Raw genomic sequence first — 27,990 nt, forward strand, 5'->3', positions numbered from 1 at the left:
CTCAGATGCCATGTCTACATACGGCAGCCTTTTCTTCTCATTCGCTTCATCAACAGCATCTTCCCAGGGTACTGTCAATTCTACGAGTATCAGGTCAGGTCTTAGGGTGGTAGTGACAATATGTGATGGGACTGTAAGCCACTAGCCCACTCCAGGTCAGTGGAGGAGGCCCTCTCTGTCCCTGTTCCCCCTCTCAGACAAATGTTTGAACTGTCCTTTGAACTCTGCTCAATGTTTTGGACTGCAAGGTGTTGGTATCGGTTCTCTGTTTTAATTGCTGCTGTTAGGCATTTGAGTACCTGGTTGTGTCTCCACATATACCTACCTTGGGAGAGACTTATTTTACAACCAGTGAGGATGTGCCTGAGGGTAGCTAGAGTTGAGCATACTGTGCAGGAAGGGTCTTCATTCAGCCACTGCTGTAGGATTTTGGGTGATGGAAGGACGTCATAGGTTGCTCTAAGCAGTAAGTAAATCCTGCTTGCTTCCATTCCCCACAGGAATCCAGCAGATCTTCTTTCTCTATGCTCTCCCATTTCATCCACTGCCCCTGTATTGCTTGAGTGACAGCCTTTGCACATCTTGCTGCCTCTTTTTGATTGGATTTCAAGGACTACCAATTTTAGCCGCTCTGAAGGAGTTGCCTTGTTCCACAGGGGTCTACTCTGACCTAGGCCCAAACCTCCTCTTCCCTGTTGAACATGGCCCACAATGTCAGCGTGCTACAGTGCTACTCTGAATCACTTCCTTGTTTAGGTATTACATCATAAGACCACCTGACGTGACCTAAAGTTTTGAGAGAGTGAGTATGAAGCATCCTACTGTGGTTTAATGATGTATATCACCTGCTATCTCTGATGACATTAACCAAAGAAAAGAAATATAGAATACAATTCCTATTGTCTCTCCTTAGCTTTGCACAAAAAATTATTACATTGATATACATAAAATACACATTGATCTAGAGCATATAAATGATCTGTTATTAATACTGAAAAACAAAAGCAGTGTGCTGTAAGTGTGCCTGTGTATGTGAGAGAGAGAGTGAGGTAATCAGCCAACCAGCCACACAGCATTTTCATTTTGCATGGGTGAGAGTCACCATGTACGGAGAGATGGAATGAAAGGCATTTGGGAGATGAGTTGGGAGATAAGGCACATGCGTGCACACACACACAAAATGAATTTCACTGCAGCCATCACACACCAAAACCTGATCCTTTACAAAACTTTCCATTCCCCTCTCCTCTCTTTATCCTGCTCTCTCACTTTGTCTCCAACTTTCATTCTCAATGTGTAGACAAGTTGAAAACTAAATTACCACTAAGTATGAAGAATGTGGCAGCCTTTGACCTCTTCAGACTTGAGAAGATAAGAGAACGAGAGAGAGAGAGAGAGAGAGAGAGAGAGAGAGAGAGGCAAGAAAGGACAGGAACAATGAAAAACACGGGGAGAGTTCAAGTCGGGGTCATAACGGTGATAATCAATTAAATCAGCAGAAAAAAGAACTTCCTGTCTCTCTTTCTGTGTGTGTGTGTGTGTGTGCGCGCGCGCGCACGCTCCAGATCAGCATCCATTGCTTGTCCTCTGACCAAATATGGGGACAGTTTGTGATTAAACTTTTCAGACAAAGAAATGCTGTGTCTCTATACAGATGCACAGACACAACCTTCTACAGTGAGTGTATCACTAAATGTTTTTCTACAACTGATTCTGCCACAGACTGACTAATGCTATCATGGGGATGATGGAATTATCTATTCAACTTTTAATAAACTGCTGAGGTTTTAAGCAGATTCAAATTATATTAGCTCTTCAGCTGTGCAGAGATATCACACAGATTTTGCTATTGATATAATGTTATTTATTATTGTTCAAGGCCATTTTGAGACTTTCACATCTGTAGTAGATCACTGTGCACACATTGATGCAGACTTTCAAAATGCAAAAGTTAAAAGGGCCTTAAACCTGGGCCTTATGTTTATAAATGCAGGTGTGTAAATTAATGGTAATTTTGGAATTTGTCCTGCAGATTGTCTCCCCCGACAGCCGTGAGACAGTGGCAGTGGTTACAGTGTAATCTTATGGAGCAATTGCGACAGTACATAAAATGTCCACTAAAAGTACTTTTATAACTGTCTGGCAACATAACACATGACTCAATGACAAGTCTCACTCTCAACCGTGCAACAGCTCAATGTCCCTCCTCTGCTCTTTCTTTCTCTCCTTCTTCACATTTCAGTTTCTAGGAGCTCGTCATCTGTATACTCTGGCTCAAACAAGTAAGGACAGCTTGAAGTAAAATACTTCTTTGCCATTGTCCACATCATAAAGAGATTAAGCCATAACAGTTTCTCACAGTAAAATCCAGACAACTCTCTCCAACCACAGCAACAACCCAAGTCTCAGCAGACTTGAGAGTGAGACTTTTTGTTAAGAGAGACATGTGTAATGTTGCCAGGCCCTCAGCAAAGACTCAGAATAACAATTTGGGCTTTAAATTGTTGGGGGGAAAAATCCCTTTTGGTAGATATGTCATGGAATGTCACAGTTGCCCCATCAGATTTCATTGTAGCCACTGCCGCCGTGTCTCAGATGCCTGCGGAGATCATCTAATGGAGCAGTTTCAAATGTTTTTGTTAGTACCATTCATTTAGACACACACACATTTATAAACAAATGGCTCAGGTTGAAGATGCTAAAATTCCCCTTTAACATTCCTTCTTCCTCTTTAAAATGTAATGTATGTGTGAGTTGTTTGTTCAAATTGTTTTCTGACATGCTTGATTTGTTAAGAATAGGCACTTCCACATTCGCATTGCAGTCCTGGCTTTTGATTGGCTGAATAGTTTAAGTGCTACCTCTGCTTGTTTAGTTTTGTTTGTTGAAGCTACAGAGCCGAGAGCACACCAGTCTTCGACCATGCTCATATTCACACCCACGGTCTTTGAGAACATTACTGAAAAGATTTTGTTTGGGTATTTTTGTACAACAAAGAAGAAAGTTTCAGTTAACATTTGAAAAGAAGCACCTGGACTGCAGAGTTTGTTTCGGAGTACCCATCATTTATATGCTCGCACTCTATAGCTTGAGTGGGCTCATCAAGAAATAGACGGAATGTGTGCTTTTAACCATGTTTCAACCATGTAAAATAAAAGTGTCTACACTAAAACCAGAAACAGGGATTTTAATCAGGTATTTAATTTGGTTTTCAGGAACAGCTGGTCTCAATATTTCTAAATGGCATAGCTAGATAGATGACTGATCATCATCTATAGCAGATAAGTTCCATTTTAGGACTAGGTGATACAATCCCTTTGTCTATATACCCAAGATGACATGAGTTGGAATGGATGTGTCAACTGAGGGTTTCCAGGAGGGCGTTATTATGGTACTTGTTTGATTTTAGAGCCTAGGACAAGGTGGAGAATACCCCTTGTATGATGAAGGTCTAAACGTGCAAAAGTGCAACTCCATGACATTTATTGAGAATCTGAGAGTGATACAACCAGATGATACAGATAATAACCACCTGCAGTTCAGACTAACAAGCCAACTGTCCTAACATACACAACAGGGCAGCTGCATTGTGTACTTCACAGATGCAGATGTTCGTACGGGGGAAAAGAGAGACTGTGTTAGACCATCACTACCATCTGTCACTCAAAAGGGGATATGAAACAGTGGAGTGGAGATGAGATGAGGAAGTAGAGTCACACATTCAGCACATGCCCTATAATGTCCCACCCACACTCACCTCTAATAGATCATGGGTCACGTTGTCACAGAGCACATGCCTTGCTGTAATTTCTGTAAATTTCAAGAAAAAGTCCAACTGTCAAGAGACAAACTTGTGTTTTGGTTTTTCTTTCCCATGTTTAGGTTATTTTTGAGGTACACCACTGAAACAGTTCCTCATACAGCTTTTCCTGATCTAGTCACGAACCTGTCCAGGTCATGGGAGATCTGTCCATATGGCAAATGGAGGAAGCTGTGTTTACACACACCCAATGCTCTTTCACACTAGAGTACATCCATTGAGCCTTTGCCAGTATGCCTGTATCAGTGTGTGTGTGTGTGTGTGTTTGTGTGTGTGTATGGCTGATTCTGTTTACCTGAGGAAAATTAACCTTATTGCCAACACTTACTAGCGGACATGAGCCCAATGAGCCTGAAAATATAACCCACACACACACACTTTTCCATATACACAGCACACAGGACACAATGCCTGAGCTAATGTGTGGACCTACGTGACATGGTGATCAGGAGGTAAAGTGTCACATATTCAGAAACAAACACACACTGATGGAACACAAACCAGGGGAGAGAACTGCTCTGATACAGCCAGTATGAAGGTAATACAACAGCGTGGTTCTAAATAGAGATTTTGATTATCAGCCATAATATTGTAGGGCTTGTATGATATCAACTGTGTTTTAAGAAAAACTTGTTTTAACTACAATGTCAAGGATAGGTACTTCACTACCCACAATCCTCTCTGTTTCCATGGAAATGTTTAACACAGCTGAGGAAAACATGGCGGGTACGAAACTAAAGTCCATGAGGGTGAAAGTCACTATTATTGGAAAGGGATCATTTGCAATTGTTTATGGAATGTGTAGTTCCTTCACTCTTAAAATATTTATGTAAACACTCCTGTACCATCAACCTTTTTCTACTTTCCATTATTTTCTTGCTGCGGATGTAATGTTTTATGGTTGCAATTTATCTCGTAGTTGGTCGAAAGATTTTGTGAAATGTCAACGGAGGAGATGAATGGGACATTTACATCCAAAACCAGAGCCGCTCTAAAAGTGGGCGGTCATGTTAAGCTTTATTAGGGTCTTAATTAAAACACTTCACAGTCAAAGCGGTCACCTCTTCTGCAGGTTTTAGTGCTTGAAACTAAACTCTGTTTTCCTTTGTCGGCCATCCGAGCAGGTTGCAGCTGTGCTGTTGGGGAGGGAGCGCAATTACTCTGTCAGGCCTCAATGTTGCTCCAAATACTGGCTAGTGACCTTTGACCTTACTGACAGTGACCTCACAGCTCAGTGTGTTTACTGACCCCTGATCTTTGAAACTGTGTGCACTCTGTTACCCCACTGACTTATGCATCTGTCCCATTCTCTATTGCACTTCAGCACTTGTTCTGGCAATGACACAGGGAGGGAGTGCAGGTAAAAGTCTAAACAGCTACACTCGAACACCTAGTTATTATTATTGCTTTTTTTTAAAAGATATATTTTCTGATATTTCACCTTTATTGAAATGATAGTACGTGAGAAATGGGGAGAGAGAATGGGGAAGACACGCAGGAAAGGGATGGGTTGGAAACCGAACCCATGGCCGCTGCAGGAGGACTCAACCCTCTGTATGTGGGGCGCCTGCAGCACTTCACACCTGGTTATTATGTACACATCTAGTCTTATCAATAAAGGTTATTATATTATTTGACAATATGTAGTGTAACAGACAGCAGATACATCTAAAGTCCTCTTCTATGATTTCTTTGACATTGACATGTGGTAGCACCGCATTATTGTGACATTTGCGCAAACACTGCGCACCAGTGCTGCTGAAGACCAGACCTATCTGTATGATCTGTTTACACCACAGAAATATTTTCATTCATGGATTCCCAAAAATGACGTCGAGTCAGAGACAATGGACAAGACGCTATGTGTCTTTACAGTTGAATGGTAATTCAGTGATGACAACTGTCGATTAACTAAGTCACATGTTAAAACTCTGCATCAACACGACTGTATTTGGACAAATTGTTTGCAGCAAGGCCTTAACACATCCACTGATTCTCTGTGTTACATAATGATTCCAATGCACCCAAATACTATTCACAGTATGTGTTTAAAACATATCTACAAAAACATGTCTTCCTATCCAGTCATAAGACTTTTGTTTCAATATCGTTTTGTTGTTGTTCCCCATTACTGCAGTTCCTTAAAATCAACCTCCCATGATCTGTCAATAATAATATACTCATGGTTTATTAGAATCTCTGAAGACGTTCTTTTTCTTGTAACTCACATAAGTTTGTCCCCATAGTGTTTACGCATTACTGTCATCACCATATTAGTGTTCATGTTAACGTGTAAAGGGACATGTATTTTAAATTCATCAAGAATAAAATTAAAATAAACAAGATATGAATGGAACACGAAGTTTGTACTTGACCTAATGAGACCTCTCTGCTCTGACCTTTGAACCTCATTGTGTTTTTCGTAGAATGATGTAGTGGATTGCAGGGACCAGGCAGAGGGGTCAGGGGATGGTGTCTAATGTCAAACACTTGCTGTGATGTAAGGTGGCACACATACTCTGAGGAGACATGTAGGCCAGCCAAGAGGCCTGCGAGCAGACTGGCTGTTGGGGGGGTTAAATTACACCTTTATGAGCACAGGAGCTAAAAAGTTCAGTCCACAAGGTTGTGTTTTGATGGTTACTGCCATCATCTTCATTAGTACCCCTCTAATATTCTTCAAATATACGACAATCAAGAAAAATAACCTAGTATGGCAAAAATGTCTGATTTTATAGATGGATACAAAAATCTCACTTTATCTTGCAGTCAAACACGTGCCTGCTTCTAAAATTGCATCTTAATCCCAGATATATTTCATAGGTCATTAGTGGCGTCACATAATGACTTACTGAAATTACTCGAAAGCAACAGGCAAAACAAGCCGCACCCTCCACTCAAAATGAACACATACTAAATATAATGTATATAAATACACCAGTTCTGCTGAGAGAGGGCCACAGGGGGAATAAATGGTGAGAAGTGCCTCCATTATTTTTGTGTTGGCAATACACAGCACCGTCAAGGAAAGCACGTGAACAAGCAGCCGAGTATTACAATCTGAACAGTTTACTGTCACAGCTTATACATAGCAGCATGCCCCCGGGGTTGAGGTGTTGTTACTGATACCGGCCCAGCTACAGCTTATAAATGGCAAGAGGAGGGCAGCTCTAGGCAGAGACATGAAAGTGGTGCATTATGGTCCAACTCCTAAAGTAGCACCAGTGTCCTCGATAAAAAGTAAAGCAGCAGAATTACAGAGGGAGTTATTTTCATACTTTGATGTTATTCTATTTCAGAATCCTCATTGTTTATGGTAAAACATGTACTCTGCAATACACTAGAAAATAATAACACTGAGCTAAAATTGAGTCTGAACGCAACCATGGGAAAGGTTATTGAATTGTTATGTAATTGAATTTTTAAATGTTGTTCTTTGAGTGCTATTGCAAGTGAAAGGAAATGTAAATTGTAGTAAATTAAAATAAAAAAATAAATGTACTATTTTCACTCTAAGATAATAAATTATATATCATCAAATAAATCCAGTCACATTTCCACCCAAGACAGTTTTATTTATATATATATATACACACAAAAATATTCATAAATATTATCATTAAATAAATATAAACTAAAATCTGTGTATTAATTGATCTTATTGTTGTTTATAATGTTTTACATGGATCACACTAAAGTTATCACAAGGAGAAGTTGTAATAAAAGAAATGGTGCCCTGTGGATTTGTGATGCTTCTATGTGAAGTTGAAGGATACAGAATAAACAACATGTCACATGCACACATGACATATATAAATCAACCACGTGTAACTGAACAGTACAGCACAGAGATGGCTTCACTTCTTTTTTTGAGGACGAATAATAATAAGTCTCCGGCTCATTTTAAATGGTGAAATCCCTGAGCTGTCGCCTGTAAAGTGAACGATACGCACTTCGGATGGATCCTCGCTGCTGCTCCGGAGGTGTCGGGTGTTCGAGCGGAAGCGGAGTTTGAGAGTCGGAGGTAAACTATCACTTACCCGCTCTGAAGGTCAGACAGTACGCAGGCGAGAGTCGGGTTCAGGAAAAGTGCGTGTCCGCTCCTGTGCGCAGCCCCTGGCACCAGCCGGGCGCAGGGGAATCAAACCCTGTCCAGAACCTCAACGGGACACCCAAACTCGGGAGTTTAGAAGTTTTCTCTGTACGTCCACAAGCCGCTGCCACAGCGAGAGCAGCCGCTGGAGGCTCCGGAGCTAATTTGTTTTCGTATCGACCGTCGAGATGTTGTCACGACCCGGAGCGTCTGCAGTCACCTGTGCCGCCGCCAATGGCAGAGCGCACGCGGGCTTCTGGGAAATGTAGTCTTCGCACATGCTCGTCACGCTTGGGTATTTCAGGGCGATGACGCGACTTCATCCAAAATAGACGAATCGGGACTGAAGGAGTCGTTTATCTTGACTGTTCCCCCCAGTGTGCTGCTTCTTTTAGTCAGTTTACATGTTGTGGCTCCAGGTTTATTTATACGTTACCCACCAAGTCAGATTTATTGCTAAAGTTTTCAACTCACAAGGAATTTGCTTTGGTGTTTGGTGCATAACAAACTCGTAAGTAGGTCAATGATGAAGCAAAATAGGGAAATAAGGAGACAAATAAGGCCTGAAGCCTTGAGTAAAAGATCAATATTTAAAAATATATATATTTTCAATTAAATTAAATATATAAAAGAAGTAGAAGTAAATATTATTTTGAAGTATGTACAATATAAAACTATGTGCAATATATTATAAATTTGTTTATTCCCAATTAGGATTCAGTGTAAATTTCGTTTATTTAGTATTATTATTCTGCTCTACTTATGTCTGTCTTTATCTTCTCTTATCTGTTTTTACTCATTTGTTGTTTGATGTTGACCTTGTTTTCATGTCTGTCCTTGCTGGTGTTTGTGTGTTGTTTGTTTGCTTTAATGAATCTTAATGTCTTGCTTTGCTTCATTCACTGCCCACGATTGTCTTCTGCCTATATATCTCTATATTAGGGTTAATTACTTAATTGATACTATCAACATCATGATAACTGTTTTAAATATGTAACCTTTTATTGATTTTAGGCTGTCAACTTTACACCTGGTCAGGGACCACAGAGGAAAATTACCCTCTTGGTTATCTATGGGGCAATTACATAGTGTTGTTATGTACTGTCCCTGACAAATGAAATTAATATTATAATTTGTTTGGTGTGTAATAGTGTAATACAATGGGATCAGTAGTCCTGCAACAAGTACATATTTTATATCAGCTATATTTCCCTCTTTACTCAGTGAGTCTATGTACTGTTGTTGATTACACATTTCTGCCTGTTTTAAATTGAACTGATCTCCATGGTTTTGAAGATCTCAGCCAATAATATGCAGTGGGATGTTATGAACTACGTTTACTCTGTTACTGTACTTAGATGCATATTCGTGTACTTTACTTACATAGATTTATTTTGGGGTACTTTTCACTTTAACCCACTACATCTCTCAGCAAATATTTCTACTTTCTTCTCCACTACATTTTTGCAATACCACTTAAGTAGAAAACTGGCTGTGGTACTTTTACTTAACATTTTATCTATTCATTTGTACTATTACTAAACCACTAATATGTTAAATGCGGTCTGAATTTCAAGCTGTTCATGCTCGAGTCTTCAGTGTTCTCAAGGTTTACCTTATATATACACGTCTGCCGTTGTGTGCGTGTGTGGTTGTGACGTGTGATGACGGGTGGTGTTAGGCACAGGTAGTACCCAGTATGACCACTAGTGGGAAGCAAAAAAATCACTCATATTGTGCATCAACATTGCATGACAGAAGAGCAGAGGCATTCTTCATGGGCAGTTTCAGTTTATTTCAGTGCAGTAAGTTTATTTTAATCAGAGGAACTCTCACCTGATATAACTAGACTCATAATCTAATGCTGCTAACCAAAACAAACTGGCTCTCCTATAGCCTCCTGCAATCTTTTTATGCCTAGAGGTGTAATCTAACAATATTTGTATGGGTGCAAAACAAATCAATTATAAATGATGGATAGACAATATCAATAGTAGCTCATTCCCTCCATACCAATTGATTGGTATCAAGCATGTGATTGGTATGAATCTACTTACATTCAATATGCACAAGACAAACCACTTTGAACCTCAGAGATGAGCCTGAGTGTCTAGAGGTGGATGGCAGTGAGGGACGTGGCCCACACGATCAGCGAGAAAACAGTCAAGATATTTCAGCCATGAAACACTTAAAAGAAACACTGCCCAAATCAGCAGGTGAGCTGGTGACATCTAGTAAATCATCTTTGTCCCTTTCAGTGTAGAGCAGTGTCATTAATATTCACATAAAACTAAGAGAGGCTGCCTTGAATTAAATACATCCAGAATAAAAAACATGGTTTTCAAAGAGCAATATGTCGGGCATTATTATCAAAACTCAAATCAACGCAAAAATCTAGATATTTCAGAGTAACTTTCAAGTGAGCATAAAACAAACTATAAGAGGTAAGTACAAATATAGCACCTTGTTCATCCATGAGCTTTAGAAACTCTTCTACAAAATGTGTCACACATGTAGGTTCAACTTACAACCATGTTGTCTGCTAGGAGAATGGGGGACTGGTCTAGTAGTACCAAATAAATGTTCCTGTCTGCCATGTGTGTGTGATGCATCTATGAACTAATGCTGTAATATTGTAAAACATTATGCAAACCATGGAAAATAATTTCATTTCTCCCACAACCATCTGTAGAGTTCCCATGAATCAGTTTCACTGTGACTTTGAAATGTGCTTTACTCAACAATCTGATCTGGTTTTTCATAAATTAACAGGTACTAAGACAATTGATTTCCTGGTTATGACATTAATTTCTTTTCCATAACACCCAGCCCTATTACTCCATGATTACACAAAGACTTTGGAAGAGAAGACGGGTTGCTGATGTGTGGACATCGGCAGATTTGTATAAATAAACAACAAAAACAGCCCAAGGAATAATGCTCATATTGGATGATTCTGCAGTGTAAACTTGAAGTCCTATGGACATGCAGGAATAATTTACTGTGGAGGATGGGCATGCAACTTGTTTCACACTAGAAGGAGGTATTTGCATCCCAACTGAGGCCAGTCAGTGTTGGACTTAACATCTAACGATGACGAGTAAAAATGTGAATGTGCAAAAACCTTGTCATGATTTGAGTTTTGCAGAATCACCCAATAGCATTTCTTCTTTTTGGTGAGAGGGATGAAATTAACAGTGGAACTCCTAGAGTAACTGAGGAGGGAATAATGCTGCAGCAGGAACTGAGAACTGAGAGAGCAGATATCCTATATGGAGGATATGTAGGGGTACTGTGGATGCCACCAGTCCATTAGCCTCACACTGTGGACGGGATCCAACACCACCTGGGTCCCGCAGTGATCAACCCTCTTCTTCCCACGGTGGAGTGGCGAGTCCTGGAACACCAGACGGACACGATGGTGCCGCATGTCTGTGCTGACGTTGATTGTGAACTATGAGAGATACAGAGACAGGAAAGTGTGGATTAGAAGAGGAAATAATGTACATAAGTTCATCTTCTCATTAGTCTATGATCAAGCGGTGAAGATAATGTAAGCTGAAGCAAAAAGATAATAAATATACATGAATTAGCATATTTTCAACAAACATACTGCCCAGAGGTTTTTTTGACATGATTCAACACTTCAGTTCAGTTTTCAGATTTTTGGGGCTGCCATAACGTCGTACAAACTGTTAAACAGTAGCTCATATAAAAATGACTTCCTCTCACCCCAACTAGAGTTTACATCTACAACTTGCCCCTGTGCTCTCACTAGTTAACTCCTCGCTGATCTTTGGCCTTACTCTATCTTCTTTCAAGCACTTCTCAAAAAGCTGTCAGAGACCTCTAAACCCCAAGCAACTTTTACCAAATCAAACCTTCTTTTCATTAGTGAAATCTGATGTAAGGCAGATACAGATCTGCTGATGTTCTCAACACCTTATTATGGCCACTGACGCTGGGCAGGATTCTGTCATGGTCCTGCCTGACCTCAGCACTACCCTGGCCAATTCAACATTACTGACAATCTGAGGAATATTTTGATATTTGAAGTCATTAATTTTTTAATTAAATGGTTTGTACATTATCATACATTGTGGAAAGATCTGTCTAATCATTAGTATTACACAACTGTGGTGTTTCTGAGGACTGAGAGCAGAGCTGGAGGTTTTATCATGAAATAAATCCAAATGAACCCTCTGGTTGGTTGTGTATACCAACATTATGTTTTTTCATTAAAAACTGTCTTATACAAGTATTCTTTTAATTTAAAATGTTAACAGTCAACATAAATCTCATCAACACTTGCTAATGGACCACCAATAAATACTAACCAAGGTCAGGGTCATGCCCATGACCACAGGGGTGAAGATGAAGTTGAGTGTGGTGACCTGAAGCAAATAGCAGTCAGTGTCTGGGTTTGTGTGGACATGTTCGTATTGTCTGGGCAAGCTCAAGGACTTGGCACAACCATTTTTACTGTGTCCCCGCTGCGATGGAGACAAACAGAGAAATACACAAATCATAAACATGACAACAGGAGTCACAGTAGGCCATTACCAACTTGTAATGAAGATAATAAATGTAGAAATGTAATTGGTTTTGAGGAAGCCCTTTACCTGCTTTAAAAACTTGAAGTTGAACTCCCACAATACATCTGGTCGAGTCCCTGACACCCTTTTGATCCAGAAGAGTAAACACTGCAACAAAAAAAATTAAGCATTTAAAGCTGCTGTTTCCAGAGTGAAATCTGTGTTTTGACTTGGTGTTTCACAGCGGGTTTTAAATAGACCTAATTAAAATTGAGTTTTGCTTTCCAGTCATGAGGACATTCATATGAAAAAGACAAAGACCTTCATCTCAAGCTAATCCTATTTAACATGCAATCAGATCAGGGAATGGAAATTAAATAAAGACAAAACTATAGCTCTGCATTCCTTACTAAGCACAACGACTACAGTCAAACATCTGTTCATTTACCCTGGAGTTAAGCAATGTTGTGGGCGTGGATTCGGGCAGGGCAGGAATTTTCGAGACACGCAAGCTGAATGGCTCGTACAAATGGAAAAGGGAGCGAATGACGCGGGCCCGTAGACGGTGCATCATATCAATGGAGTAAGGCTGGAGACGAAATGGCAGATCAACATCAATCCTATAGTGTCTTTAAGAAAGAGAGATTGAAAATGACAGGGAAAGAAAACTTGTTAATTTGATGTCAATTTGCTTCATCACTTTGCTAATTTATTAGGACAGATTCAAGATATTTTATTGAGCATAGAAAGTTTTATGAGCATTTGAATGAATTAGCAAATTAGTTTTGGACTGAATGGCTCAATAAAGATCAATTAAAGATTGCCTTTAATTCATTCTTTGGTAAAAAAAAATAAAATGTAAATTAAGTTTGCGCAATCAATCAGTTAAACCGCCTCACCTTCTATAAAGCCTTGTCCAAAAAGCTGCGGTGCAAGTGACTGTCCAGGCATTTCTACAGATTAGCGCAAATTTGCACACATCCTCAGGCCGAATATAGGCCGAGAGCATTAGCCAAATATCCACTGGATACTCCCCCCCATCGCTGCTCTCACTGCTCTCTGAGAAGACAACATGCAAACACCACTGTAACCAAGAAATCTCAAGTAATGCTAATATATATATTTCATGAAGAAAACTAAAATAATACCCTTTCTTCTCTTGTTTTTCTTCTTGTGGGCCACCTTAGTTTCAGGTTCTCCATCTTCTTCGGGGTCCAGGTCTTCACTGCCGTCCGAAGCGTCTGTGTTGACACTCGCAGCAGACGAGAGGACTTCCTCTACAGCCCCCTGAGACGCCTCCAGGCCACAGAGGGATTTCACTGGATAAAAACAGCATAATGGTAAGTAAAGCACGAGGGTCACCTCGATCAGACAAGGTCAAACTGTACTAGCGCTGGGCTATTAAACAATGTCAATAATAACCAAAGTTGAATTTTTGTCAATAGCAATATAAGAAAGCTTCAATACATGTCGATATGTATGTTTATATAATCACAGTGAAGAGGTATAACGCACAATTGACCTCAGATCTGTAGGAGGTTTTGCTGTTTATCGAGTGTTTGTCATTCTCTGCACATGAGGAAGAGTTTAAAACCACAACATTCACTCAGGAGCAAATATCTGTATTTAAACTTACAATGAACAGTAACGTGACATTAAACGTGATCATTGTCGATTAATTCGAAGGTTTTAATCTTAATATAATTTGTGACCATATGATCCAGCCCTACACTGAACACTGTCACAGCTTTACCTTCTTTAGCAACTGCATTCACCACAGCCTTCTTCACCCTCCCCGACTTCACAACAGCTGGGTCGGCATCAGCATAATCAGCTACCGTCACTAGGGGGGAAAAAACATGATATTTTCTAATAAATATAGTTTGAGTATTTTTTTCTTTATCACACATCAGCAAAGCCTGCAATAACCATAATAGCTAGCTAGCTAGCTAGCTGGCTAACGTAAACGTAACCTGCCTGATTCCGAACAGACGTCCCCAGTCTTAAATTTCAGCCGTTTTCGGTTCCCTTTCTTGGGCATGTCGACACCAATGATCTGCGAACGCTTAGCGGGGCTGTGAGTCCTGCCATGCCTCTATGGCAAGCCGACGTACAGAGAAAGAAAGAAAAATGACAGAGAAATTGAAAAGTGTTCCGCCAGGATCTTCAGCCATCATGGAATGACGTGGTGTCACAAGTATCGCGAGATTATTGTTGTTGTTTGTTTCCGTCGCTTTACTGCCACCTGCCGGTAGATATGAGCATTGCAAGAATGTCTCTCGTTTAAGGGTGAAGGAAAGTGGATCTACCACAATCAACAGATTATTGTTAGAATATCTGCGCTTTATACATTCTCTTGGAAGGATGATGTATATTTATGTTTTACTTGTAGTTTCAGAAGAACAATTTACAAACCCTGCTTTTCTACCACTACTTTTCATTATACTTCCCAAACTCCAGAGGTCCTTGTGATGTTAGTATACAGCATTATGTAAGGTATGCAGAGCAAACCTGTGTGTGTGTGAATGTGAAGCTGTTTGTATTGTTTTTTACTAAATATGTCACATTAACTGACACATGGGGCTTCAGCTATTCTAAATGACTAAGAAGTAAATAACCTGTCAGGCATCCACTGAAGGATTTGTAGAAAACAGTTAATCATAGTATTCCTGAAGAGCCTGCTGTCCATCTGACTTCAGTGAAGGGCCAATTTTTCACTCTGCCACTCATAAGGGTGCTAATACAGGCGTTTAAAACTGCCCCATACATCACTGAGCCTCTTAGACTTCCATAATAACCATCTGTCAGAGAAGGAAGACACGGACAGAAATCATTACCTCTGACAATGTTATCAGCCCCAGTAATCATAATGCTAAAAAGGTCCGGTGTTCAGTATTTCCTAGCCGTGCTGCAGGCCATCGCAGACTGGCTGTTGACAACATTGTTGTCAAGACCTTGAAAACTCAGCGGCACGGAGTCACGTCTCCAAGGGCAATTAGTTTTTGGGGAGAAATCTCTGACCAAAAAAAACAAAGGTGCTACTTTTACCTCTTTGACGATTACATTATCAAAACTTTGAGTGTCTCATTTCCTCCAACTTAAGAGATGTGTCAAAGGAGATGTCAGGAGAAATTAACCCATGAAACCCTCTGATGTCTGCATCTGTGTTGTCAAATATCATATGACCACTATGTGTTTTCACAGTCGTGTCATTTGTGTAACACAGAGCATCGATTTCACCTTATGAAGGTGTTCTCCGTATGACAAGATTGTCCCTTTACAACAAGGTAATCAGGCATCAAAGAACAATATATATTCTCATTGTTAGTATTTCAACCTACAACTGCCCCAAGTGCATCTGCAATTAAAATCTGAATAAATCTCACTTGCCAAAAGACCCAAGGGATTATTCCCACAGCCCTCTGGACTTTTCTGTGTCATAAATGCTGGACAGATTGGAGAACTGCTAGTTTGGTATTTCAATAAAAAACACACAACAGTACATGTGAATGCACATGTCAGAAGAGGTCAGTGGGGAAAGCTCTTGGGAGAAATTTGTCTTCAGGATTTCTGGCTTCAGATTTTCAGCTGTGACAAAACCTTTTGTTTAGGTTTAGGAAAACATGGTTTGGGTTGAAAAATCCCTTTGACATTATTATTGTGGAAACACTGCTTCAGTTAATCTATTCCAACCACTAGGTGGCAATAAATAACCATTTGTTGCTACCAGGTGAATTTTGATTCAATAAAGGTTTTCATAATTTCATAATTGTGCACTGATAGTATGCATTTATGTACACATCTGGATTAACTTGTACCAAAATCACAAATGAAAACTACATTGATAGAAAGAGTCAGATTGTTTAATTGAATATATACTTTGAGAAACTTTATGAAAAAATGACTGACAATTTATATCTTACTTTACTTAATTTTCAAAAATTGAGCAGCCAAACCTCTGCTGAACCTCATTAGTAAATGATCTATAGGTAAATCTGATTATGGTCAACTGTGTTACTTTTTCATGTAGACTAATTATTTAACTCTTCATGCACTGAGCAGGGACTGCAATCCAGTCTCCATTTCCATGTGGATTTTTCTTTAAGTAACAGTTCAGATTTTTAAAACATCAGTCATGAGTTAAGGAGAATGTGGGACAAAATCAGGCCTATCTGTAATGTGTCAGAGAAACTGCAGTGACTCACCAAATTATACGTTCTCTCTGTTTTACGAAAATAAAAACGTCAATTTATTAATCAAATCTACTTTTACATCCTTGGCAAGAGTCTTTTACTCATGCCTTTAAAATTTCAACAGGATGGTGCTCACACACATTAATACCTAATAAATAGACACTGTTGTTTGGTTTAACAGATTGAAGTTTGTTTTTTATATAGCAAGACCTTAGATGGGTTTTACATTTTTTAACAGCTCAAGTCACTGCAAACCGTCTCACAAAAAGTCATCAACAAATACATAGAAAACACATTTGAATTAAAACGGGACTCGATAGAACCCACTGGACTTCTCTGTGTTTTGGAGTAAGCTATCTTTTGTTTGTTGTCAAAGACAGTTCATGAAGCTCCATGCCTCTGCCTGGCTGCAGGCCTGTCAATGTGAACGGATATTTTGTAGTGCAGCTCCTAAATTTGCAACATATACAGTACAACCACCAAAATGAGGATATGTACCATAGTGCTTGATCAATGAAATTTAGTGAGATCCAGGGTTAGCCATTCAGAGTGAACCATGGTGTTAGAAGAATTCCTAACCCTAACATTAAGATTATAAATAAGAATGAAAAGCAGGGAAACATTTTCTTATTACTATTATTTATAATCTTAAGGTTCGTGTCCATCCTGCAGGGTGCGCTGCACACTCAAAGTACACGACCATCATGGCTCAGGAGCTGCCAGGACATGAAGGTGCTTAGTGGTGCTGATGAGAATGGCTCATTAGTAGCCTACTACTGCCAGTGAGGGTTAAATCTGTGCTATCTATAAGTCTATGATCAATATATGGGTGACATCAATGGACCATCCAGCTGATTCCTCTCTTTTACATGTGCATGTGGTGCAAAACGCTTAGAGGCTGACGGTGGGGAGTTGGTCCCTTTGGAGAGCTGGAGTGACAACTGAAGATTCCTGTGTGTGTGTGTGTGTGTGTGTGTGTGTGTGTGTGTGTGTGTGTGTGTGTGTGTAGTCCTGAACTTATATCTTTGTGAGGACCATTTTAAGCATAGCCCCAACAGAGTGAGGACATGTTTTGAAAGTGGGGACGTTTTGTGTGGTCCTTACTTTTTCAATGGGCTTTTTGAGGGTTAAGACTTGGTTTTAGGGTTAGGGTTAGAATTAGGTCCAGGTTAGGGTTGGGCATTTAGTTTGAGTGGTTAAGGTTCGGGTAAGGGGGCTAGGGAATGTATATGTCGATGATTGTCCTTACTAAGATATAAGTACAAACATATGTGTGTGTGTGTCCACAGCTAATGGAAGTCAATGCAAAGTCCTAATCGGGATAGTTGCGCAAAGCTGCGTGTGTGTTTGTGCACTTCTCTCTTTGTGAGGACCCGTTTAAATTGCAGACCTTATGGAATGAGGACATTGGTCCAGTCTTCGCAATCTGTGGTGGATAAGGTTGGGGTATATGTTATGTCCACGAGTGTCCTCACAAAGATGGATGTGCAGGCATGGCGTGTCTATGTGTGTGACAGAGTGACTGTGTGTGTGGGAGGAGGAGGAGGAGTGAGCGTCGGTGGCCGTGTGCGTGTGTGCGTGTGAGCGTGTGTGCGTGTGTGTGTGTGTGTGTGTGTCGATGTGTGTGTGTGTGGAGAGAGATGGGAGCGGAGAAGGCGGATGCAGATAACACTGGCTCTCTCTCGCCGTCCCCACCACTAAAGGACGCAGATTGAACGTCTCCTCTCGGATGTTGCCTGCTATGATCTCCGTCACGCTCGCGGGCACCACCCCTCCAAACCACACACCCGTCTATCTCTGAGCTGTCAATCACACCATCACGCCGGGATTTCTACATGTGCGTGCATGGCGCGCCGGGCAGGGCGGATCTGCTCACTGGGTGAAGAAACGCCGGTTAATATGGATGAAAGGTCGATCACCATCTCGTCTTTTCAACCACTCTGATTAGGTAAGGCGATGGAAAGGTGGAGGATGCGCGCTCGGTGCACGATGGGGATTTAATGCAACGGGAATAAGGCGCGTATGTGTTGCACAGGCTGGTGCGTCGCCACGGGGCGTTAAAGGGCCTCTTATCAGTTCTTGTGAGTCCGATTATCACGCTTTGTAACCCAGCTCGTTTACCTTCTTAATCCCGACAGCGACACTGTCCTATAGCATTGCCCGGACCGCAGAGCCGGGAAGATGATGTGCGAGGTGATGCCGACCATCAGCGAAGGAGACTCGGCCGGTCCTCCCAGGGCCACCGGCGGCGTGCCGAACGGCTCGGACCAGGAGGCCAACTTCGAGCAGCTGATGGTCAACATGCTGGACGAGAGGGACAAGCTGCTGGAGTCCCTCAGGGAGACTCAGGAGACCCTCATCCAGTCCCAGACCAAGCTGCAGGGGGCGCTGCACGAGAGGGACGTGCTCCAGCGGCAGATCAACGCCTCGCTACCTCAGGTGAGGAGCAGCCGGGCCTCTGGAGGGTCGGGCTGTGGGGGCGAGATGGATGTGGTGATGTTTGTCGTTTGGTATGATATGACATCGAAGCGGACAAGTAGACGTATGTGAGAAGATAACATGAAGATGTTATCCTGGAAGAATAACTCAGGGACGGATCATGAACCAGGTAGAGCAGGCTGGAGGATCACAGATCCAGCAGCCCTGACAGCTCCAGTCCTGCCATTTTTTTTGTCTCTTGGTTTGTGTTGATCTGCTTGTATTGGGAATATGCACCACAAAAGCAGAATAAATGCCATGGTAAGGGCCCCATGGTGTGTCCTGCTTTTTCACACTTAATCTTAAGGCTCTATCTATAAAGGGACTGTGTCCAAATCGAACGAGAATGGCACTCAGTGGAGCGCATACCTCCGCCAAGGCCCAACTGTCATCTTAGATTCAATGAAGCTGCACCAAATTGGACACACTCATGAATATCAGTTCCCTTAATGCTCCTGTTTTTTCCATTAAGATCTATGACCTACAGTACTCCCTGGGAAAATGGTGTTGAAAAATGTCAACGAAAGTAAAAAGAAAATACTGGATTTGCTCCCTGAGTCGCATGGAAATGTTATGGGTTCTCTCCTGACCCATACCGCATCCTTCCACCAAGTATTGTGAAACTCAAATCAGTTGTTTTTGTGTAACAAATAAACAAACAAACAAACGGACAGGGATGAAACCATAACCTCCTCGTCTGAGGTGATTATACGATTTCTTTATTGCTTTCTCATGTGTTGCATATTCGTAGATTGCTCCAGGGGCGGGTGATATCTAGATTGAACAGGGGTGCAGAAATGTTTTTGCTCTTGGCCCAACCAGCAGATCAGTCCTGCCATGGTGCTTCTACTTTGATTTCTATCAGTACCAGTGGTTAACGACAGCCACAAATCTAGAAACACTAACTGGAGGTAGGCCTGAAAAAGTTGAGCATTATTGTCTAATTTATGAAGAGGGTGGTAGAGCTCCGATTTTCTGAGTATACGTCTTTGCTGGGAAACCCCTCTAACACTCCTGCATGCCCCAGGATATCACCACGAGAATAACTGTGAAGATGTGCAGGTGTGTACCACTTCAAAAGCTCGCTGTAAGTGGCAGCATGCCAGGAGGATCTAAATGTCTAGTAGGTAGAACGGTAATGTAGTAGGTGGAAATGTGGAGGGAGGGTTTATATACTCACAAGAAGAGTGTTGACTGACTAGAGGTCTGGGCCAGATGTTGAGAGCTGTGCCACAGACGAGGGCAGAGCACACCTATCATTATCTGGATTGAAACAACCTCACCTCTGTTTGTGGTGGCCTTGCTGTCAGTGGTAATGCAAGGAATAGGAGCTGTGATGTCAGACGTTTGTACACTGTGTTTGTGTGTGTGTGTGTGTGTGTGTGTGTGTGTGTGTGATGTAGCTGAATAAGGGCTGATGCAGTCACCGAGCATGACGACAATGAAGCCTCAGCACATAAAGCTACGTTACCCTCTGACCCCTCGGTCTAAATTCGTGGCATGATGTCACTGTATGGTGTGTGTGTGTGTGTGTGTGTGTGTGTGTTGTGTGTGTGTTGTGTGTGTGAGCGAGAACCATGCTGACTCTGACAGCCTCACTGCAGCCTCTTGTGAAAGAAACATGGCTGCTTGCTAGTGTACATGGCCCCGGGCTGCTTGCTTCCACACACGTCTGTGTGTGTGTGTGTGTGTGTGTGTGTGTGTGTGTGTGTGTGTGTGTGTGTGTGTGTGTGTGTGTGTGTGTGTGTGTGTGTGTCTGTGTGTGTCTGTGTTTGTGTTTGTGTGTTGGGAGCAGAGAGTGGGAAGAGGCTGTCATGCCTCTTTTCTAATCCTGCTTGGTTCAGCGTAATGTTTTATTCTTGCAATAATAAAAGTATTAGTTATACAGACATAGACCTCAGGGGACATTATGCAGATATCATGACTGGCGTGCATAAGCTGTCTCCTGCTCTCTCTTGCTGTCTGAAAACTGTTCACACACACATACACACCCACACACAGCGGTGGTCATTTTACACACCGGCCACAGAGCCTAGAGATGATGCAACGGACAGTGGGTGAAGCAAGACGGAGAAATTAGAAAATCTCCGTTGGGATTGACTTCTGCTCAGTTTTGCTGCGCTCACTTGAAGAGTGAGATTAGTCTGGACCTGATTCATCACTGGAAATTGAAGAGTGCATCTTGTAATGATGAAGGGGGAGTGTGGAAAAAAATGTACATACCCTATCTGATCTCTCAAGTTTGGGTGTGATGAATATATTAGGGCAGTGTTGGAGCAGTTGGTGATGCTGCTGACCTCACTATCCTATATGTGTCACTGGTAATTAGTCTGATTCGCAGCTACACCCCTGACCATGGCTGGTGTGTTTATGCCCTTAACTACAATAAAGTATTACAGCTGCCTGTTTGCTACTGCTGCCTCCTCTGTGATGCCCTCCAGTCAGTCGGGCCTACATATGTGTGCTATATGTGAGATGTGGGCTTTTTTCATTTCTCTCTGCTCCTGAGGTGTATACTGATGTATGAGTGTTGGCACAGCAGGAGGGCCCTCTTTGCCCAAATGCAAGAATTCCTCGCTTTCTCTTTGCCCAAACATTTGTCATCTTCACCTATTAGGTGTGTGCATGTGTGTGTTTTGTGTTTTTGTAATGCCTTCTGTAGGTTTGCTGACTCCATGGGACTGGTCTGACCCAAAACTGTCAGATCATAGTCTCACATACATACACACATGCACACACACACACACACACACACACACACACACACACACACACACACACACACACACACACACACACACAAAGACACACATGCACAAGCTATGTGAGCAAAATTCAATACACTTTGGTGTTGTCATTGTAAAAAATACATAACATCACAATGACACTGATGCCAAGGTGATTGTACCTTGGCATCAGTGTTCAAATCTGTGTTTGCCTCAGTAGCATCATAAAATAGTACAATGTTGCCACACACACACACACACAGACACACGTATGCACATACAAACACACACACAAACACTCACAAAGAAACACACACACAAAGAGAGCGATGGATATGTTCATTAGCAACAGAGAATAGAGTTTCAGATTAACATGTCAGCCCATTACAGTGCATAATGCGTCTAATACTGCCCTCAGAGATGGGCTTGCTCATAGACAAATAAGGTTTTAAACACACACAGAGACCTACATACGCATGCTTGCACACACACACGCCTGTTCCTCCTGTGTGAGAAAAACAGTTCTGACACTGTCAAAGAGAATGTGTTGGAAAACAAGCATTTGTGCACATTTGTGCAACTCAGACAGCGAGCAGACAGTGGGTGAACACCGTGTGTCTAAATCAAGCACTTCACTAAATCTCTCTATATAAATGTTTGTCAATAAAAAAAAAACGTTAACACGGTTCAAAATAATGTACACCAGAGAAGATAAGCTTGTGTAATCAGATGCTAGCAACATACTCATGAAGCTATAAACCAAAATACTTCCTCTCAACACATTTATTTTAATACAATGTCCCAGGAAGTAATGGTGTGGTTTTGTCCTATTAATTTTAGCTGCAGAGCGTTAAACATAAACCAGGTAATACCATATAGATGATTGGATATTATTATTGTCTCTGTAGTACACAATTGCAGGACATTAATACTGGAGCATTACCAGAACATGCAAGTGTATGTATCCAATTATAATGTAATGAATTCAGAGAGGGCTTGAAATCCTTCCCACGTGGTGTAATAAAGCCTCTGTGTATTCATTTAAAATGTATGATTTTGATGTTGGGGTTATCTTTTAGATAAGATGGGAATGGCTTTCCACGTCCAGTTACAGTCACTGGTTTGCAGGAATGATCTAATAAGTTTGAGTAAATGGGTGGAACTGATCCATTTATAACATCTCTATATATTTTATATTACTACTTTATTGTATTATTTAGAATCGTACACTGTTGGATATTCACTATTATTAAAGGGGTGATATAGTTTTATACGTCCCATAGATGCAGAATCATAGTTTTGGGAAGTAAACATGTGCAGTTTCTTACAAGAGATATAGGACAGGATCGATGCTCTGTCAAACATCTGTTTGCATTTCTGTTAGGTTCAGATTAAATGAAAAAGATGCAATGCAATAATAAGCTTACTGAGTTTTAGAGGTGCTAGTGAGTTAGTAAGATAGTAGAGATAGTTGTAAGTACTGAACTCTAGACAGAGCCAGGGAAGCTGTTTTCTGCTTATCTTCATAAGTTAAGCTATAGGGTAACACCTATTGATTAAGGATTCACACTAAATTCACATATTAAGCAGAGAAGTTACCCAACAGTTTATATAGCTCCAGAAATTTCCATTCAAAGCACAAAATATTTGTGATTTCATTTCCTGTAACTTTTTGGGGGGGTTTTATATATTCTTTTTTGCAAGACGTTTGTGCCTTTGTGGAGTGATGTGAGTTTCATGGTGAGTTTGATGGCGTGTAAGTGAGTGTTGTGATGTTTGGACACCTGTTCCAGGCTGACACAACACTGACTATTTTTGTCGGCATTCAAATACACAGATACACACACACACACACACACACACACACACACACACACACACACACACACACACACACACACACACACACACACACAACGCTGCCCTTTCAAAACAACAACTGCCTCTTGTTCTAAATTCTAACCCCTCTGTCCTCACTGCTTCACAACTACGTGCACACAACCTTTTGTATTTGTGTTGTTTATTTGACCTCACACACACATGTACACTTTAACTTCTAATAGCTGTGATTGTTGATTACCCTCGTTCAGACACATTAACACAACTTCAGGCACTGAGTAAATGAAAAAGCACGTGCCTCTGTGTTTATGTGTATGAGCCTCTCTCTCTCTCTCTCTCTCTCTCTCTCTCTCTCTCTCTCTCTCTCCTCTCCCTCTCTCTTCTCTTCTCTTCTCTCTCTCTCTCTCTCTCCTTCCTATCTCGGACATTACTATTTCCAGGTCTGTGTTTGCACTTCACAAATAACACATTTGTTTCTCTATTTCTTTCTTTCCTGTTTGATGTTCATTCTTTTTCTATCACTAGATTTCTTGTTCTCTGTCTGTCTTTACACTCCTTCTCTTCTATCAGACTTATCAATAACTCAGTTGTCCCAACCCGGCGGCCCTTCTGATAGTTATGTTCTGCTCCTTCTCCTCCAGCCGACCTTAGGCCACAGAAAATCTGTCCAGTATGGGAAGCAGGTGGTGCAAAGGGCTCACTGTTCAATGCTCTGCAAAGCAAACCATCTCATGTCTGTGTCACAACACAACAGCCAGGCACCATTTATCTTCTCATTTGGTCCAAATTGAGATTTGGTTGAATTGGACAAATGATAATATATAGTGAGATATGTTACTGGGGTTGAGGGGTAATGTAACTATGTTGTTGTGAAGCAATAATAAACAAGAGGTTTATAATTGTAAATCCAACATTGACCAACATGGACAAGTGTTAATTACTCAAACAGAAACATATACCAGTACACATAGCACTGTCAAGTAGTGTAACAAAGCTGGCAAGAATCATCTTTAGTTATCTTAGCTTTACGCTGTATTTTATTTAAGCTAAATTTAAGTCCAGGTTTAATGGCTGCTTGTGTTTCGGCAACAATACAGAGCAACTGTACACCAGCTTACATCTTGTTCTTGCTGACATACAGGGGTTTACCTTCTCAACTTACTGCAGTGATGCATAAGTGTAGCACAGGGTGCTGGGTGTGGTCAGAGAAATGCTGACCCTCAGCTTTATATTCTATATCATATTGGTACTAGTGCCAAAACTTTTCAAATGATACCAAGACCTAATATTTTTACAACTTAATATGTACCTCGCCTCTTGCACAATGTCAGCTAGAATAGGCTTCAGCCTCCCTGTGGTATAGATAATGGATGGATGGATGGATGATGGCTGGATGATGGATGATGGATGATGGATGATGGCTGGATTTTCTCTACAGTTTATCTACTTCATGAAGATAGAGATGTAAAAGATTTGGAGCTGGAATAAAAAATCTTAATTCAAGCCCAATGAATGTCAAATAAACTGACCTATGGACTTAATCAACACCAGTATTGTAATGAATAAGTATGGACTTCATAACCCCGTCCTATAGTAATGGCTGTGTGGGCTAACAGAGAGTGGGATGTTCACAATACTTACCAAGGCCAACAGAAGGGGGTCTTGCAGGCTTGGTACTCAGCCATTATAGTAACTGTACTAGAGGTGTGTTAGGCCTGCAGGTATCATGTGAGAGGGAATGAGTGTCAAAGTGAATGTACTTTACTCAGCAGAGGAATGAAGAGGAGCTCCAAGGTTCTCCTGTGCAGTGCTCAGAGGTGGCCTGAGGAAATCATGACACACACACACATTCACCAAGGCACCAACACACTTACTCGCATATGCACACATCTACAAACAAATAACACACACACATACACACTGCCTGTGTGTTCTTAAATGTCATGCGCTGTCTTCGTGTCGTCCTCGGCCTGTGTGTCTGTATGTGCGAGCATGCCCACAGCCAGTGTTGCTTATGCATGGATGGCTGGGGCAGCTTTGTGCACCATGATAGGAGAATATTGAGGAGGGCGAGCAAAGTCAGGAGGAAGATTTCCACATCTCATTGGTCTGCTGCTACTGAGGCCTGAATCTTATGGTATTTGTTACGTAAGCACCAAATACAGGAATTTGGGTTGATGTTGAGGAAAGTGGAGCATGAAGTGAGCAGCTGAATGTCACCAAGAAACCCTGTAAGAGAGAGAAGAGAGAGGGTGAGAGGGCAGGAGACTGGGGCGATGTTATGGACTTAGCCAAAAATTGATGTCATGTTTATGATCTTACCCTTACCTTAACGACATTGACATTTTCTTTTTTCTCAAGCACCTCCTATCGTTTATTAGTATGTTTTGGGGCAGTTTAAGTTTTTATTTCAGAATGTGGAGCCGATAGGAAACTACCTGGGCAAAGAGAAGGGTAAAGAGATGCATCGTGGTCGGCACCTTGACACCAAAGACACCAAAGAGGCACCCTGACCTTAACTTAAACATAATGATTTCCACTAAACATATCCATCCACAATTCATCCATCTCATAAGCAAAGCCAATTTAATTATTTCAGCACTTTGGACTTGACTTGAAATCCTATAATCTAAATAGGACAGTGAGGGGATATTGAGCAGAAACGTGCAATATGCAATGAGAACGAGCTGACCGGGAAGCGTCACTAATTGGATGTGGTGTAAACAATTGACAGTAATCTTCCTACAAGCCCAGAGCACAGCAATATTACTGTAACATAGAAGGGCATCCCCATGGCAGTGGAAGGTCAGAGAATGATAACTGCATTTCTAATGATCACAGGTTTCTCTCTCCCCTACACCTATAAAGAAACACAATAATGTTAGCATGTAGCAGCAGCTTGCACTAGCCTCATATGAGACAAAAACATTTTATTTCCAACTCACCTCCTGCTTATGCTGCCAAATGTATGTCATGCTGACTCTGTCTTCTCAGCCATGACCTCATTTTTCCTTCCACAAAATCACAACGCACAAGTGCAACCAGCTGATGACTAATCTCTATAAACACTTTCTGCATGTGAATATGCAGAGACCGTAGGAGAGGGACAAGATTTAGGGGCTGGAAGCCTTCATGTTTTAATTTTAGTTTGACGAGTCACGTTTGAGCAGGCTTTGGTTGCCCACAGGTAAACACTCCGAGTGGAGAGCAAGAGAGGTGGAACACAAAGACTGAAATAGCTTGGCGATCGGCTTTTTAATTTATCTGCCTTCATATGCATAAAAGCTGTTAATAGAGGTTACCTAAAATGTTATCTGGACCAAAAACCCCTTCAGAAAGTATCACTTTTTGTGTTTTGTGTGGAGAAGCCCCCACATATTGGCCGTTGCTCCCGGAGGCTAATTTGTCATCAGGCGATAGCCGATGGGCTCTGAGATTGGCTGATGACAGTCCACCTCCATGCGTGTTTAGCTGTGAAGTCATGTTTAATTATGTGGGTTTCTGGGGGAACCCTAACCCTGAATCAGCACAAATCGAAATCGTTTAGTGTGAGGTCTTAGACCAAATCGGCTGGTGTGTGTGATTGGAATATTAAAATTCAATTGGTTTCCCACATTTTTTTTAAGTAATATAAACTTTAAATACACTAAATACTCTAGTGTGCACCAAGCCTTAGTTGTAATAAATAACAAATAAATACTTTAAAATTAGTGTATAAACCACAAAAATATGACCCACATTCTATAGAAATTGGATTTGACCTCAGATCTTTAACTAATATTTTGTGGTAGAGAAGGAGACAAATGTAACTGACCCCAGAATAAGTGAAGTGAGTCTAATTAACAGCATATCTACCTCTCAGCAGAGGTCTGACATCACCTCTTTCTCTCTCTCTCTCTCTCTCTCTCTCTCTCTCTCTCTCTCTCTCTCTCTCTCTCTCTCATCCTCTGTTCCTCTCCTGCTGTAACAACTTTACATCATCTGTCAGCAGCAGTTCACTCCACAGCCCTTCTTCTGCTTCACGTTCATGTCGTCCTCGTGTCGACCAGTCTTGATTCAAGCACACCCAAAAGCTTTAATCAGGTCAAACTGGCCCCTGGCAAGGGCCATGTGCACAGCTTTCGGGCCCCTGAACACTAATAGACTATCAGTGTGCAAAGCTAGCTCCCCCACGCTGCCCTGCCACACCACGGCTTCAGCACTCTGTCTCTCAGTAGCATCCATCTTTGGCTCCCCCCTTCCCTCTGCCAGTACCATCTGGCTCTCAGCACCAGGCACATTTAGCTCAGCCGGGCGCCAATTTGTC

The 27,990-nt window shown here is 41.4% G+C and overlaps 3 protein-coding genes across 9 annotated transcripts in view; 1 reads left to right on the forward strand and 2 right to left on the reverse strand.

Annotated features, from left to right (window-relative positions):
• The window catches only part of tfeb (transcription factor EB), a 31,418-nt gene extending 23,261 nt beyond the window's left edge, over positions 1–8,157 (reverse strand). For all 4 annotated transcript variants that reach the window (XM_035149614.2, XM_035149609.2, XM_035149621.2 and 1 more), the window contains exon 1: positions 7,861–8,157. The gene's annotated coding sequence lies outside the window, so the exon portion shown is untranslated. The remainder of the gene's footprint in view (positions 1–7,860) is intronic.
• A 1,530-nt stretch (positions 8,158–9,687) lies between these two features.
• Positions 9,688–14,621, reverse strand: tmem183a (transmembrane protein 183A). The gene is made up of 8 exons (XM_035152858.1): positions 14,426–14,621; positions 14,202–14,291; positions 13,597–13,767; positions 13,348–13,507; positions 12,897–13,077; positions 12,536–12,616; positions 12,251–12,406; positions 9,688–11,367 (listed from the first exon to the last, which is right to left on the reverse strand). Exons 1-8 carry the CDS (start codon positions 14,487–14,489, stop codon positions 11,182–11,184), a joined length of 1,089 nt encoding a protein of 362 aa, XP_035008749.1. The 5' UTR covers positions 14,490–14,621; the 3' UTR covers positions 9,688–11,181.
• Positions 14,622–18,239: 3,618 nt separating this feature from the next.
• ppfia4 (PTPRF interacting protein alpha 4) overlaps positions 18,240–27,990 on the forward strand; it is a 57,375-nt gene continuing 47,624 nt past the window's right edge. For 2 of the 4 annotated variants that reach the window (XM_035151899.2, XM_035151900.2), the window contains exons 1-2: positions 18,240–18,589; positions 18,780–19,080. In XM_035151899.2, coding sequence (XP_035007790.1) covers positions 18,823–19,080 — 258 coding nt within the window. In that variant the 5' untranslated portion in view covers positions 18,240–18,589; positions 18,780–18,822. The remainder of the gene's footprint in view (positions 18,590–18,779; positions 19,081–27,990) is intronic. The other 2 variants (XM_035151898.2, XM_035151901.2) reach the window with 1 other exon arrangement.

Source organism: Hippoglossus stenolepis, chromosome 3, assembly GCF_022539355.2.
Source record: "Hippoglossus stenolepis isolate QCI-W04-F060 chromosome 3, HSTE1.2, whole genome shotgun sequence".
Lineage (NCBI taxonomy): Eukaryota > Metazoa > Chordata > Actinopteri > Pleuronectiformes > Pleuronectidae > Hippoglossus > Hippoglossus stenolepis.

Bases quoted from the DNA above. Each gene is read 5' to 3' on its own strand.
- tmem183a (XM_035152858.1), bottom strand. From the start codon at position 14,489: ATGCCCAAGAAAGGGAACCGAAAACGGCTGAAATTTAAGACTGGGGAC. The intron at 13,768-14,201 runs GTAAAGCTGTGA...GTTTTTATCCAG, and splicing joins GAATGCAGTTGCTAAAGAAG to TGAAATCCCTCTGTGGCCTG. The intron at 11,368-12,250 runs GTTAGTATTTAT...TATCTCTCATAG, and splicing joins TGGGCATGACCCTGACCTTG to TTCACAATCAACGTCAGCAC.